The sequence below is a fragment of the Solanum pennellii genome, chromosome 11, assembly GCF_001406875.1.
Source record: "Solanum pennellii chromosome 11, SPENNV200".
NCBI lineage: Eukaryota > Viridiplantae > Streptophyta > Magnoliopsida > Solanales > Solanaceae > Solanum > Solanum pennellii.
Genome location: NC_028647.1, coordinates 61,414,214 through 61,430,039, shown reverse-complemented (window position 1 = coordinate 61,430,039; position 15,826 = coordinate 61,414,214). Strand labels below are relative to the sequence as shown.

Sequence of the window (15,826 nt, the reverse complement as noted above, 5' to 3'; positions counted from 1 at the left end):
TTAACTATCCAACTTTTAAATAAATAAACACATGAGTCCTACATGGCACAATACACGTAGGACACCACGTAGGACAAAAAATGACATATAGGATGACATGTAGGACATGTGTGCTTATTTGTTCAACTTTATACAAGTTTAAGTGTCTATTTGTGCACATATAAAGTTGAAGGACATATTTATGCATTATGCCTAGAAGAAAATTGTATACCCTTTTTAGGTATATAAGTTAAAATTTATGTATAATTCTATTATATGATGAGATCCTATTATATACTCTCTACTTCTAGAAAAGAATGACCTCCTTTTCTTTTTAACATTTTTCAAAAAGAACGACAGTTTAAGGCCACAAGATTAAATGACAGTTTTATAAATTTCACATAACTTTACTTTAGGACTGTAAAATTCAAAAGTTTATTTATTTTCTTAAACTTCGTACCAAATCAAACTAAATCATTATTTTTAAAACGAAGGAGTATCTATTTTTGCGAAAGTAAAAGACAAAAGAGATAAGATTAGTAGTCAAAAGAAAGAAGAAAACGCCAAAGTTCCACTAAAAACAATGCAACTGTTTCTTTTAACTAACTGCATTGCATGGAACCATAAATCATATTCTATCTGTCCCTATTTAGTTGTCCATTTTAGAAAAGGCATACATATTAGGATAATAATAATTAAAATAATGAAGTTACAGTTCTATCCTTATTAAATATGATTTCAAAAAGGATGAATTAAAACTTAGAAATTTTCAAGAAATTTAAATGAGGATATAATAGAAATTTTTTTTTGTCCTTTCTTGATTTGTCAAAATAAACAAGTAAATAGAGACATCTAAATGAGTAAATAGGAACAAAGAGAGTATATAATGAGAGAAAAGAAAGATATATTTGTTATCATATTTATGTAAAAAGATAGTATAATAAAGAGAACAATATTATCATGATATGATGACACCACTACCTTATTCTCCAAACTCAACGTCAATAATCTTTCAACTTTACATTCTCTTCGTCTTAATTTATACGAAAATATTTATAATCACAAAATTAATAAAATATATTTTAATACTTTTTAGTACTTTCTTAAACTTTTTTTTAAGTTAGTACCAGATACGCAAGTTAAAACAAAAAAAATATCAATTTTTTATATTGACTAAAAAGAGAAAAAAAACATCACATGGCATATAAATATTGATATTAATTAAAATTTTAAAATGAAATAATTTGGAGGCAAAATTTTAAAGATTGATGATTACAATGTATGAAAATTACATCACAAAAAGTAGTGGTGGTCTAAAGAGAAAAAAAAAGAAGAAGAGTTGTGAGAGGATATTAAACTTTTTGTAAGGACCAATGTTACATGTAGAGAAATAATGAAATTGATTAAAGTATATAAGAACATCTAGCTCTATTTATAATTTTATATACATGAGGTAAAATCTAAAAGCTGACACTATTTTCACAATAAAGCAACCCTTTATACCTCCTTTAACTCCTCAAAATACTAGAACTATATTTTTTTTTTTTAAAAAAAACTATTATTTGTTCGATTTTGGTTATTTGTAATTTAAAGACTTTAGTTGGTATTTATGAACTGTAATTTTAAATGTGCATAAATATATTTAAATATGTATAAAATTAAATAAATAGGCACATTTATTCTATGTAACATCTTACATGACAATTATGTGTCACGTGTCATCATACCTGAAAGTTTTATAGCATGATAGCAAAAATACACGATTTTTTTGGGTATGGCTTCAAGCAAAGATTCTTTAAGAAAATTACATGGAAATACTATATTATTCGTCCAATATATCTTGTGGTATTTAACTGAACAAAAAATTTAAAAAAATAAAGAAAAAAAACTCAAAGACTTAGCATATAAAACAAGTCATAAATATTTCTTTGACGGTAAATAATCATTTTATTAAGATCAAAGTAAAAATTTCAAAGTAAGTTAATTTATTTTTCAATTTAAAAATATGACTTTTTTTTTAACAGACAAAAAATAATAATTTATGTCAATTAATTCAAAATATTTACAACAAAAATTGAAAAGAATATAATTTTTAAAAAAATATTTGATTCCCAAATAATATACTCGTAAAATAATATAGTAGTAATTGTTCTAATGTCATTGTTATAATTAGTTAGATTTTAATATATCATAAATTTCATTCACTCCTACGTTAATTATAAACACTCGTGAATTAATTATTGCTCCTTTAGCAACCACCATAAAAGTCATGAGTTACTTTCTTTCACACGTTTTTGTATGATTTTGTTATTGTTACAAAGAGATTGTATTTTAAGAGCCTGTTTGGCTCAGCTTAAAAGCTGGTCAAACTGACTTAAAAGCTGATTTTTGACTTATTTAGCTGTTTGGCAATACTCAAAATAGCTTATTTTAAGTTAAAAAAAACTTATTTTAAGCCAAAAGTTAAAAGCTGGGGTAGGGGTGCTTTTTTTTTTTTTTTTAGCTTATAAGCTGTTTTAAGTTGACCACATTTTTATCTTTTTGCCCTTAATATTTTTATACAATCTTCAAATTACAACATAACCCTAACATCTCTTTCTTCCATTTTTCCCTTTTCACGTTTGGCATAGCAACTTCAGCACTTTTATCCAAACACATAACTGCTTATTTTAAAAATAAGTTTCAGCACTTTCAAAAGTACTTTTTTAAAGCTGCTTTTATTAAGCCCATCCAAACGGGCCCTAATTACCATCCAAAAGTTTTTTACTTAATATTTTTTCACTTTTAGTATTGAATTTGGCCAAAAAATTAAAAAAATTATAATATTTTTTCAATTTTAAAATAAATTAATCTTTTTTCTATTTTTTAGTTAAAAGATATTAAAATTAAAATGATAAAAATATTCAAAAATATAAAATAATATAAGTGAAATATTATTCTGGTCAAATTCTCACCATATTTTCTGGCAAAAAGGATTTTTCCTTTTAGTAATTTATTGAGATAAAATAGTATTTTAAGAGTATTGTTTGCTTCCAAATTACTAGTACTTCATAATAAGTGTATGTAAAGATAATTTAATTAAATTTTTCTTGAAATATGTACCATTAATCGCTCATTTTTAATTTAGACAAATAATTATGTGGATAAATGTAATTAATGAAGAGTTGCAACTAATGTTTATATACTCTATTCATTTTTAGTTGTCCAATTTTAATTTATTACTTTTTCCTATAAATCTTCTTGAAGTACTCATGGTTTATAAGTGAAAAAGGAGAGCAATATTCTTGTTCTTCTAATTTTCTTTTGCTAAGTTTTCTAATTTTTTTCTCCTTTTCCTAAACCTCCAATGTGTAATTATTTTTTTTTAAAAAAAAATCCAGCATTCTTGTCTAGTTTATACGAGAAGCTAATCTCTTGTTTTTTCATTATACTAGGTTTGACCATAGATTTTAGATAAAATTTAAATTTTTTTATTTTCAATTATACATTTGACTAGTATAAATTTTGAATCTCATTTTAAAAATCTATCTACAAATATTTCAAGTTCCAAAAACAGGTTTTAGGAGAAATTTACTTTCACCTCACAAAAGTGCAATTCTTCCCAAATAAAATCACGTCGGAAACACAATTTTCAAAACTCAAATATTTAGAAAAAATTATATTAAAATTTCGATCGGTTAATAACACAGTAATTCCCCTAGCCAGTATAGGAAGTGATAATAAAAGTCGAAATGTTGTTACAAGAACGGACTGCACAAATAGAGGTGATCTATGCATAGTTCTTCACTTTTTGCCAGATCTAGAGAGATATTACAAATACTCGTCCCAAATTACCATTTCCCCTACCAGTATAGGAAGTGATAATAAAAGTTGAAATGTTTTAACGGATCGCACAAATAGAGGTGATCTGTGCCTAGCCTTTTGCTAGAGAGATATTACAAATCCTCGTCTCAGATTCCATAGCCGCGGGTTCTACCAGAAAATCTCAGGTAAGCTTCAATTTCAAAATCAATGGTCACACGAGTGCTAAGAATTAAAGGAAAATGTACAAAAGGTGAAAGCATTTCCTTCGATAAAAACTGAGGAAGACTACACTTGTACAAGTTTTACAACTTACAATGATACATCAGACATTTTGCACATCAATTTTCACTTTCTGTATGTTTTCAGTTCTTACCTTCATTACCATGGCCTATTTTCATGACACTATATGCTTCAACACCAAGAAAAACAAATAAAATAACTTAGTGAACAGGATTGGTGATCTTCCACCTTTCCCTCACCCCACCCCCCATTCTCTAAAGCCATGTTAAATGTCATCAAATGCTTCGAAACGAACCAAGAAAGAAAACACCACGCGAACTAGAGAATACAAATGAACATTTAGTTGTATTTAGTCGACATACCACAGCTTGTTTGGATGCATTCAACTCTCAATGGCATTAGTTGATGAGGCTGGTGACCGCGAGACCTGGTTTTGAGTTTGAGACTCGGCTTGCGCCTGGGGCTGTTTTGTCTGCTCAGCAAGTCTGTTCATTCTTTCAAGCAGTTGGGTAGCTTTTCTTCGGCCTCTTTCGGTTCCATTTTGTACTAAATCCATCAAAGGACCTATCAAACCAAGTCGCTGTGCTTCGACCAGATGATGTTGGTCCCCAGAGCAGAGGTGTACTAAAACTGCAGCAGCATTTTCTTTGTTTCTGGGAGAACCATTTGCGATCACGTCTACCAAAACAGGAACCGCGTTTGCAGCTCCTATAGCTGCCTTCCCTTCTGGATGACTTGACAAGATTGCTAATATAGCAAGTGCTTCGTCAACCATACCACCTTGAGGTTTTGTGAGCAGCTGCATCAATGTAGGTACAACTCCAGCCCTTATTGCCCTGCCCTTGTTCCCTTGATAAATGCATAGATTGAAAAGTGCTGTAGCTGCGTCTTTCTTTCCCCTTTGTGTACCTTCACTTAGTAACGCCACAAGCGGAGGAATCGCTCCTGAAGAACCAATGGTGACCTTATTTTCATCGATAACTGAAAGGCTGAAAAGGGTGGCTGCTGCATTTTCACGTGCTTCCATGCTCCCCTTCCTGAGTACATGAACAATACAAGGTACTGCGCCTGAAGTTACGATGTGTCCTTTATTATTCTCACAAATGGAAAGGTTGAGAAGTGCTGTAACAGCATGCTCTTGAGTTCGAGAATCAGGTGTGGATAGAAGATGGACTAGCAGAGGAATGGCACCAGCTTCAGCTATTGCAACACGATTATCAGTATTACGCTTAGCAAGAAGGCGGATTTCACCTGCAGCAGAACGCGCCTCTTCGGGGCTGCCGGATTTGAGCTTTCTCAGGAGATTCTCTATCATTGAGTGCTCAGCAGGAGTGCATGCAGATGCAGACTTTTTAGGTGGAGCACTACCTGGTCTTTTAGGTGGTTCAATCCCATTCGCTTCACACCACTGTGCTATAAGGCTACGCAATACATAGTTGGGTGTCAGAGATTTGCTTGTGAGGGCTTGTTGAGTCTTAGGACAAGTGCTATGTCCAGCTTCCAGCCACTTCTCAATACAAGAACGTTCATAGGTCTGCAGTAAAGTAAAATATTAACCTGGTAAAAATGATAATATAGAAATTCAAACTCCACTTTTGAATGAAGTACTATTATCTAGTGGAAATCATATATGTTGTTTCTAAGGACATGAATGAAGGAGCCGTCACTAGCATGAGAACAGTAGTAGGAGATACAAAGGAGTTTCCTATATCAGTCGGTCTGCACCAAGAATCGACATTGAACCCTACTTGTCCTTAGTTATGGATGAGCTAACCATCAAGATACAAGATGAGGTTCCATCACTATTTGCTGATGATCTTGTGTTTGATTGACATGACTAGTGACTGCTCCAACCAAAAGCTTGGACTATGAAAAACTACTTTAGAGAGTATGGGTTTGAGGACAAGTAGAAGTAAGCTTGAATACATGCACAACAAGTTCAGTCAACATGAGAAGAGGAAAAGTTGAGGTAAGACTACATTATTGCGGTCCCAAAATGTAAGCAATTTAGATATCTAGACTCGTTATTTAAAGAGAATGGAATGATAGATGATTTATAGAGTTAAAGCCGGATGATTGAAATGGAGAAATGTTATCGGAGTGTTGATAGAAGGACCCTACCAAAGTCAAAGATAAACTCTACAGAAAAGTTACAAGACCAGCAATGTCATATGGTAGTGAATGTTCGACCGCTAAAGTCCAAGATATCCACAATGTAAGTGTTGCATAAATGCAAATGCTAAGATGGATGCATACAAGATTAGAAAGATAAAGATATCAGCCAGAAGGTGCAAGTAGCAGGTATTGAGGATAAAATGAGAGGTCACTTGAGATAGTTTGATCATGCCTTGTGTAGAACTACAGATGCACTGGTCTTAGGTATGAAACCATGGTGACAGAAGGTATTTAAAGGGGCCGAGATAAACCTAAAATCACATGGAAGTGAGTAATAAGACCTATAACTTTTTGAAATCAATGCAAACTTAGCTAAAGACAAGGCACAATGGAGAAAAAAGATCTGTGTGAGTGTCTACTAGTTGGGAATAGGTTAGAGGATTTCTAATAATAAAAGCACGAACTATTACTAAATTTACGTACATAGGTTTGAACTTTTTTCACCTTTTTTTTTTGTATTTGGGGTGATGATGAAATGAGTTGCCCTTAAATGAATTAGTTAGATTCATATAGCCGACCCCAAGTTGTTTGGGACTAAGACATAGTTGTTGTCTTGCTTCTATTCATGTGTGATCGCACGTATGAACCAACTGACTAAATATGTAACCTTGTTCATACATGGTGATTTACACTTTTTGCAGCTCTTCCCTAGAAAAAGCTATGACCACTAGTTGATGTGATGGTTCATTTTTCTTTTTCGATAACTAGTAGATGTGATAGTTCTTCAAAATCATTTCTTAAAAGCAAAATACATAGATTGGATCAAATAGACACACTGATCATTTAGACATATCTACTTGGCAAAGATGTGTACCTGGGATATTACGTGCATTTTAGTTAAATATGAGCGCGTGAGGCCTTCTCATCAGACCTTCCTCCTTTTTAGAAATTAAATAAATTTTGTAGAGGGTTCCATACTGCATTAACATTTTTCCCTCGCTCAAAATCTCCCAACAATAATACCCATTCTTTTTCACCCAAAATTCCATGTCAACCTTTTTCATCCTAAAATCAGTAGCTCTACCACCTTTCACTATAATCCTCCTCTCTGTCAACCTTGACACAAAAGAGAGATTAGAAAAAAAACAAGCTCACATTGAGTTCAGACATGGATAACCTTCAAGATCACTGGATTCAGCCTCTCTTTTTAGCCTTTGAGCTGGTCTAGTTCAAAGTAAGGAAAAAGATATGTGTTGTTCTTTAATTGGTTCATTTGACACGTCATTGGCAAGTGTAACTCACACATAAGGTCTGATGGACTTGGGTGTTTATAAGCAACAGTTTTTCCGACTTGTATCTGGTCATACTGATAGTTAAAATGTTTTAAGTAATCGTTGGAGACAACTTAAAGGGGCTATCTATGTATTTTTCCTTTCTTAAATACGCATATCTAATACTGCTGCCTAAATGAAACATTGAGATTAGAGATCTGCAGCAATCACCATGAACTATAATTCTGACAGACAGCTAAGAAGTGCACATAAACACAAGCAAGATACTAGTTATATATCATCGTAAAAGTATGACGGGATGAAAGGGAAGAATCTGGTAATAACATCTTTCTGTAATTCACGAACAAGAAATAGATAATTTCAACTAAATTTTATACCAATAGGTTAAAAGGACACAGCATCAATACCTGTCCAGTTGAAACAATGACGGGATCGGTCATCAACTCCAATGAAATAGGGCAACGAAAATCATCCGGTATAACTGGGGCCTTCTGGCTTCCGTCTGCAGATGCTTGTCCGCTAAAATTTGAAGACTTATCTCTTCCATAAGAATCAATGTTTGGATTTTCAGTCTGTACAAAGTCCTTGATTTTCTTCAGTAGCATTGACATCTTCTCTATTCTCTCCTCGGGATCCCCATCAGTAGCAATGACCATTTCATGCAAAGCTAGTGATTCTTGTTTAAGGTCATCTAACTCGGTCAGCTGTAGCTTATCAACTAACCTCCTTAGGACATCATGATCTACAGCGGCGTAATTACTCCTGCTATAAAGAGACAGCAAATCTTCATGCAGTTCAGCATCAGGTGTTTCAACCCTTCCTTTGGCTCTTCGGAACTGAGAAAGGACAAGTGCAACCTGACAGCAGAAGAAGTTATAGATGGTGAAGAACTGCAGATGAAATGTGTTTAACCGTAGACCATTTATTCCATCATGAGCTCAGGTACTTATGTTGCTTCTTCCAGAAAAATCTCCCTTTTGGAATGAAGAGATAATTAGAAAATCATGTGTACCTGTTCCTTAACTTCGTCGGATATTTCAAGCTTTTCATAATAAATTCCATTCAAAGCTTGTTCAAGCTTGGATGTCAGCTCTTGAAATTTATTCATGATATGCTCCATTTCTAGCACCTGCAAATAGACACCATTTACTTGAGTATTTAAATAAAATTATGTAGGACATTGTATCGCTGATGGTTCAAAGAATCTCACTGTATTTTACAAGGATTAGACATCCTACATGCAAGGAACGCACAACTCACAATGAAATAGAAAACTGCATCATACAAATTGCCAGCTTTAATCCAAAATTGGTTTCTGAGAATATCATTAGGCAATGCAAATCGTAAATCACACGTTCAGACATCTCTTGACATCCTAAAGACCGAGTCAGTTTATCGTGTTTGGATATCAGGTCAATCAATTAGTTAATGTAAAGTTCACAAGGGACCACATTCCTAGAAGTTAATTATCAAAGAAATCTTGCGGCAAAAGAACAGGATCATCCTTAAAAGGCTAGGAAGAACAAGTAGTGGAATTTCTCCAAGAAATCTTCAGTCATAAGTTAGAGAAAATGACCCTCCTTCCAGTAGTATTAGATTAATGTATCATACGAGCATCCTGAGTAGGAAATGATATCTAGATGTGAGAATACATGGAGATTTCAACTGAAAAGTTGGAAGCTAGACCATCAACCACGTGGAAATCAAACTTCCCGAAAAGTTCGAATGATAACTCTAATCAAGTAATTGTGTGTTGTTGCATTATTAATTGCTTGCAATCCTGAACCAGAGTATGCATTATGGATTATCAAAATCCATCAGCGTTGGGGATTACAGGAATCCAAAAGTACATCCAACATTAAAGCCATGTGAAACAAAATCAGAGTCCACAAGTGAGCCACATTCATTAATAGAATCTTCAACCGTCTAGCAGACACAATTGGCAGGATCCATTATCCATTTACTGTGTATTTTCATGTACGAAGAGAGTATTATGAGGGTCAAAATCTATAGGTGCCATGGATGTTTCAAATATAATAAATGACTGCACACTAAAAGGACAGAAATACAACCAGAGCCAACACTTCCCATACACAGATTGAGTTAGCGTAGATTGTAAAGCCAGCCTACTCGAGACTAACTTAAAGAGAAAATCTCTACCATAATCTCGAAAATCTTAGTTTACTGGCAGCAACAACAAGCGTTATTATAAAAATGAAAAAGAATATTTCATTCACCTTATCAGTGTACTCACTTATCCTTTCTAGCTAATTTGCAACATCATATCACGAGAAAAAGATCAATATTGTCCCTTATCTTTGAGTTTAGATTCAAAATGATCCGTTATCTTTGACATGGAACACTAATAATCTTTCTTCTTTGACAAGATAATGCATTTCTAGTCTCCTCCAACATTTTCTGTCTATTTCCTTTGTTGGAGAAACCACGTGTGGCCTAAAATTGTACCCCGTAAAGCTATCTTAATCCATTGAAGGCCTAGTACAGTTATGCCGACCCATCTAGATCCAGGGAGGTGAGACCGGATAAGTCTTCATCTATAACTGCTTCCTGTGAATCCAGGATTCTCTCCATCAGTCACTCACACATGAAATGGTTAAATATGCAATAAATGATAATGGTCATTATGACAGCCGGAATACGCGGGAAATGTTACTTAGGGTTAGGTCATAAAATACATCCCTTCCCCTCACTCCAAACCTATATGATTTCATCGCAAGAACTACGTTACTCTCTGAATTGAAATGCAAGCTCTTGCTTTTCCCAGTGATGTTGCTAGACAATTACGCTGGAGATGATTAAAAATATTCTCATTTTCTCTTATAATCACTATTTTATTGTCTGTTATTATTGCTCATAGCTTGATCATACTCATTGACAAGTAATTTAGCATTAAAAACATACTATTTGGTCATTATAATTCAATTGTTACTTTAAGACTCAGTTTTAGGGGAAAACAATGATTTTACCGTAAGTAAGTCCATTTATCTTTATTTTCTTCTTGTTGCTCACTTTTTTTAAGTGTGAACTGAATCTATAGAAAAAGACACAGTTAGCATTCTCGGCAAGATTTCAAGTATCAAACTTTGTGTTTTTCTGATCAACTTGCCAAAACTCTCACCAGAATTAATATCATTAAATCGCAAAACTTAAATTCCTATGTGAATAGTGGTTAATAAAAGTGTAAGCATCTCCACAATCCATATTTTGTATGTTACTTTATTTCTTACTTGAGTTCCATAAATTTAAAATTTGTAGCTCTGGTTATTTTACTTTGGTAAGTTTCCTACGAAAAAATCATAACTTTTTTAGATCATAAATTTTCCTATAAGTCATAGATGGAAAATGTTGGAGGAGACCGAAAATGCACCATTCTTTGGCAAAAAAAGAGGACTATTAGTGCTCCAATGGGAAGATAAACGGATTATTTTGAGTCTAAACCCAAAGATGAGGGATGATTTTGGACCTTTTTTCTTTGTCACTGATCTAATGATTCATAACTAGAGGAGTTTATTTTGTCATTTGTCCTATCTTTGGTTGACAGAGTTACATGATACCTATTGCTGAGCTGGCATGTATCACGTGGAATTAGTGAAGATGAGCCAGTTCAGCTAATCACATGGAATTAGTGAAGATGTGTCAAGCTTGCTCAGACATCACGCATACCAAAAAGAAAAACTAGAGGAATTTATTTCACTATTTGTCTTTATCTTTGGTAGACAGAGTTACCTCATACCTATTGCATTGCTGAGCTGGCAGATATAACGTGAAATTAGTGAAAATGAGTCAGCTCAGGTATCACGTGGAAGTAGTGAAGATGCGCCAAGCTGACTCAGACACCACGAATACCAAAAAACGGAGGAATTTTAGAAAACAGTGGAAAAAAATCAAATCTTTTCTAGAGGTTTCATCTCAAAATTCTTCAATGTGGAAATTAATCAGAAACAAATCCATCATTAATCCTAAAAAATCAAACAGAAAATGTAAAGCATTTACTACCATTAAATTAATTACCCAATCATTTCAGCAAATAAACAATTTTTTCACTAAATTTCAAACAGAATCAGCTTAACAAACTTCAATTAATTTCAAACAAGTAAAACACAAAATCAAACTGAGAAAATCTAAGCTGAATTTAAAACATACGCACCAGATAAATCTTACTGCCTTCGCTACCAAATTTGAGCAATTCCTTAGCAGATTCAAGAGCTTTTTTTAATGAAAGCAACGATTTCATAGATTCAATGGGTAATTTCTCTTTGCTATCACGAATCTCTTCGAACATTGGAGTCAACAACTTGAGCCTTCGAGCTAAATTACAGAACTGTTTCTTCACAGAAATTCTATAATCCGATATGCTCGATATATCATTAACTATTTCAATCAACTTTTTAGCTACTTCTCCTTTATCTTCTTCTCCCATTGCTTCAAAGATCCAAAAAAAAAAAAATTCAAAAAAAATATGTTTGAAGAATCAAAATGAAGGTTTGATTTTGTTGCTAAATTTGAAAGAAAAGGTCGCCGGAGATGGTCGTCGTGGTCGACTTGGTCGACTCCATGAGTTAGAGAGAGAAAGAGAAAGTTGAAGAGAAAAAATGGCGTTTTTTATTTTAATTTGAGTCTATGGAATTGAGAGTTTGAGAGTACAGAGAGAAATGGGGACAAGGAGGTGAAATGTTTTTTTATTTTATTTGTGTATATTATTTTTATATATATAATTTCTTTTAAATATATATTTTTGGTATGTGGCTCGGCTTGAGGTGTTATTGAGTTGGCTTAACTAGGGTTAGATTTTGAGATTATTCCTTTTTTGGCTTAACTAGGGTTAGATCTTCAATACTTAAACCAAGGTTTTTGATGAATAATAATAACGTACACTTTCATCTTTTTTTTTTTTTTTAAATAGCAATTCCTTGCATAGGGTTTATAAGGAAAAAAAATAAGTGAAATAGGGTGTATGTAGCATTTCACATTTATGTAGGCAGTGAAGTCAGCAATATGTCAGGGATTGTCTGAATCTTCTTCGACGAAAAATTTTATTATTTATATATTATTAAAATTATTTTAGATATATACAATAGATGTCGAGTCTCTTTCGATTAGTTCGTACGTTTACTTTTTCAGATTTTGAACCCCGTTATTAAAAATTCTAGCTCCGCCATTACATATAGTGTTAAAAAAAATTATATGTGGATTTATGTTCATGCAGAGTTGGAAATAAGACGCAGACAATCTATTCTGATTAAGAATTTTTCTTTTTGATAAGTTCTTTTTAAAAGCTTAATGGAATAGATTACTATTAAGTGAGTCAGATGATTGATATTATTAGGTTTTCTTGGTCTGATGGGTGAATGTTATCGATAGTTGTCTATTTGATCAAGTTAAAGTTTGTTTCACCTCATCATGCAGATCAATGTAACAATCTTTTGTAGTATGTGCGATAAGATCATCATTATGATGTGCTTTTACTTTCGTGAGCAAAAATTTCTGAGTCTCACAGATTCATGTCAGTTTAAAATCGTCTTCTGATGTATTAATTAATTCTATTTTTATCTCTTTTATCTAATTAGAAGTGTGTTCAGAAAGAAATATTACACTTGCAAGTGAGTTGAAAATCTGAAATATAACTTTAAATTGAATTCAAAAGTTTATTGACCAATCACTAATTTTTAAATAATGTTTAAAAATATCAGAAAAAAATAAATATCTTATATGATCAAGCGGGTCTTTTTAATTTTCTTTTTCTCCACTTTCTTTTCCACAATTATCTTAATATATAAGTATTAATATTAATATTTTTGCTTAGCTGTAGAAAGAAAAAAAATGATCTTATAGAGCTCGGCTTAGCAGCTTAAGTTTTTGTGTTTTTGACTGAAAAATAAAAAATTATAAAAACAGCTTAAGTTTATATTTGGGATTTTAGCTGTAACCGTTTGTCAGATCAGTATGAGTTTTGTCCTAAAAGACACAGAGCTATAAGCTCTTTAAAAATAAATAAAATAAAATAAAAAAGACAAAAATTCGTATATAATGCTAATTGCATCCAAATTTACGAAAATAACGCAATTTTAAGTAATAATAAAATAGCAGCATTTTGATTTAAAGATATAGTATAATATATTATATTATATTATATTTGTGTGCATAATAATAGTGAATATTACTGTATTTGCGCCCATAATAAGTGTATCCATACGCAGAATGTATCTAGGGGTTCATCAGATCCGCAGAATAATAAATTATATTCCCTTCGTGTAACGATATATTTTTGTCGTTATAATAAAACTAAGGGGGAAAGAATTTGGGCCAAGCTATTTTTGAGTAGTAACCTGGAAATTTTTAACCGATGTTAGACTCGCGCGAAATCTGAGTCAGGTGAGGTGCAGGGAAATCTGGTAGTGAATGGTAGATTTGATTATAAATTTGATCACATCAGGATAGCCAAGACGTTAAGAGTCGCTTTACGGAATCAAAGTCGGGTGAGTAGAACTCCCAAACTGATCTTGACGTGAAGGGGTAGTTTTAGAATGCCCAGGGTTGAAGGTGTGTTGTGAACTGGGAGCTTGGAACTCAATTCCGAGGTTCTGTCTCCATGCAAACTGCTGGGGTGCGATTATTCCCGCCAGGGCGGGGCCGCTGTAGTGGGATGGGGTCCGCCGTGGTAGTCTAATCGCGAAACTTAAGTCATGAAAAACCCCAAAATCATTATTTTATGTAAACCTTCCTTCTTGAGAGCTAGAGAAGATCCAGTGCATGCGATTCTTGACAGTTTTCTACAATTTCTAATGATAAAGGTAAGTTAATTATTCCTTAATCCATATTTTGATTCTTAAATTTTTAGAATCTTGGGTAATTATCATTGGGGGAGGGTTTTGGCCCGAAGTTAATGGTGAAAACTCCCTAGTTGAATATTAGGATCTAAGGTTTGGACTTGGATTGATAGTTTGATTATAATACGAGTAAATTAGGCCTCGTTTATTGATCCTTGCGTTGATTACTTATGTTTAGACAAAGAACAAGCGAAAAGAATCTGGTAAGGAAAGGCTCAATTAACTACAACAAAAATGACCATTAGTGGCATTTAATTCTTAATTGCCGGTAAATATGTATTTTTAGCGGCAATTGTCACTCTTTATATTTGTCCCTAAAGCCTTTAGCGACATTGGTTTTAATGGCACTTAACTAATGCCAGTAAAGACATTAGCACTCTTTATTAGTGTCAATATTTAATGTCGCTAAAAATTGTTTTTGTTGTAGTGATTGTCTTATAAGGATTCAAACTTGGTTTCGAGGTAGATGATGGTTTGATTTCTTGTTTCTGTAATATATGCCGGATAATTGCTTCATTGCTATGCATGCTTGTATGTGAATAGTGAAATGTAAATCAAATCTAATGAAATAGTTATGTGCGAACAACTACACGCCAAACTGTTACTTGACCATGTGACTATATGCACTATTCATTATAGTGTGGTTGTGATTGTTGTTGTGCCGATAATTGGATCAGGTGTCATATTTCGACACATACATTAGATCGGTGTCACATTTTGACACGTATATTTGATCGGGTATCACATTCTGACACATACATTGAATCGTGTGTTACGATCTCTGGCACACTAACAGTTTGGATATGGGTCCTATGATAGAACCACTTATGATTATTATGTTCATGTCTATCTGTCATTGATATTGAGAAATTGTATGTTGCTCCTGAAATGCTAATTGAACTATGCATTCAGTATATGTGTGTTTGCTATGTTGTAATTACATGTTTATACTTTGCTTACTGGAGTGATTGCGCCTATCAGTATACTGTGGTTGAGTATTGACACTGCACTTGCTCGTTCTTTGTTGAATACATGTCATCTTTGGACAATTGCTGACAGACCTCAATTAGGAGATCACTAATTGAGACCGAATTCAAAGGAGAGCCAGTTCCAGGCTTTCATAAGTCCCTTATTGTTTAGTCCATTTTTTTCAGCCTCAGACTCTATAATTAGATTTATTAGTATGTTTAATTTCGGGATTGCACCCCCCCTTCTCTTTCCTTAGATTTGTTGATTGGTAGAGTTTTGGTAAAATGACTTTCAGGTTCTAGGGGTTGACCTCCGCAATAGTTTGTTTTGTTTATTTAAAACCTTTGGATCGAGTTTATGAGAACTTCGTTTTTATCCATCATTTAAATCTGCTTCCGTATTTTTAAATGGTTATTTTTCCGTTAAGTTACTTAGTTGAGTTCTAGTAATGCTTTTCCACCGGAGGGACGTGGCTGTCAATCATGGCATGACACTTCCTCCCATTTTGTGTGACTTTTCAGATTTCGAAATTCAAATAAATCTATCTTTAATCGTAAGTTTTTCATAGATCTTTTAAAC

General features: G+C 33.1%; 1 protein-coding gene across 1 annotated transcript; it reads right to left on the bottom strand.

The window, feature by feature from the left end:
* Positions 1-4,019: 4,019 nt before the first annotated feature.
* On the bottom strand, positions 4,020-12,127 carry LOC107002892 (U-box domain-containing protein 13-like). The gene is made up of 4 exons (XM_015201092.2): positions 11,599-12,127; positions 8,443-8,559; positions 7,838-8,287; positions 4,020-5,557 (listed from the first exon to the last, which is right to left on the bottom strand). Exons 1-4 carry the CDS (start codon positions 11,869-11,871, stop codon positions 4,406-4,408), a joined length of 1,992 nt encoding a protein of 663 aa, XP_015056578.1. The 5' UTR covers positions 11,872-12,127; the 3' UTR covers positions 4,020-4,405.
* Between the last annotated feature and the right edge of the window lie 3,699 nt (positions 12,128-15,826).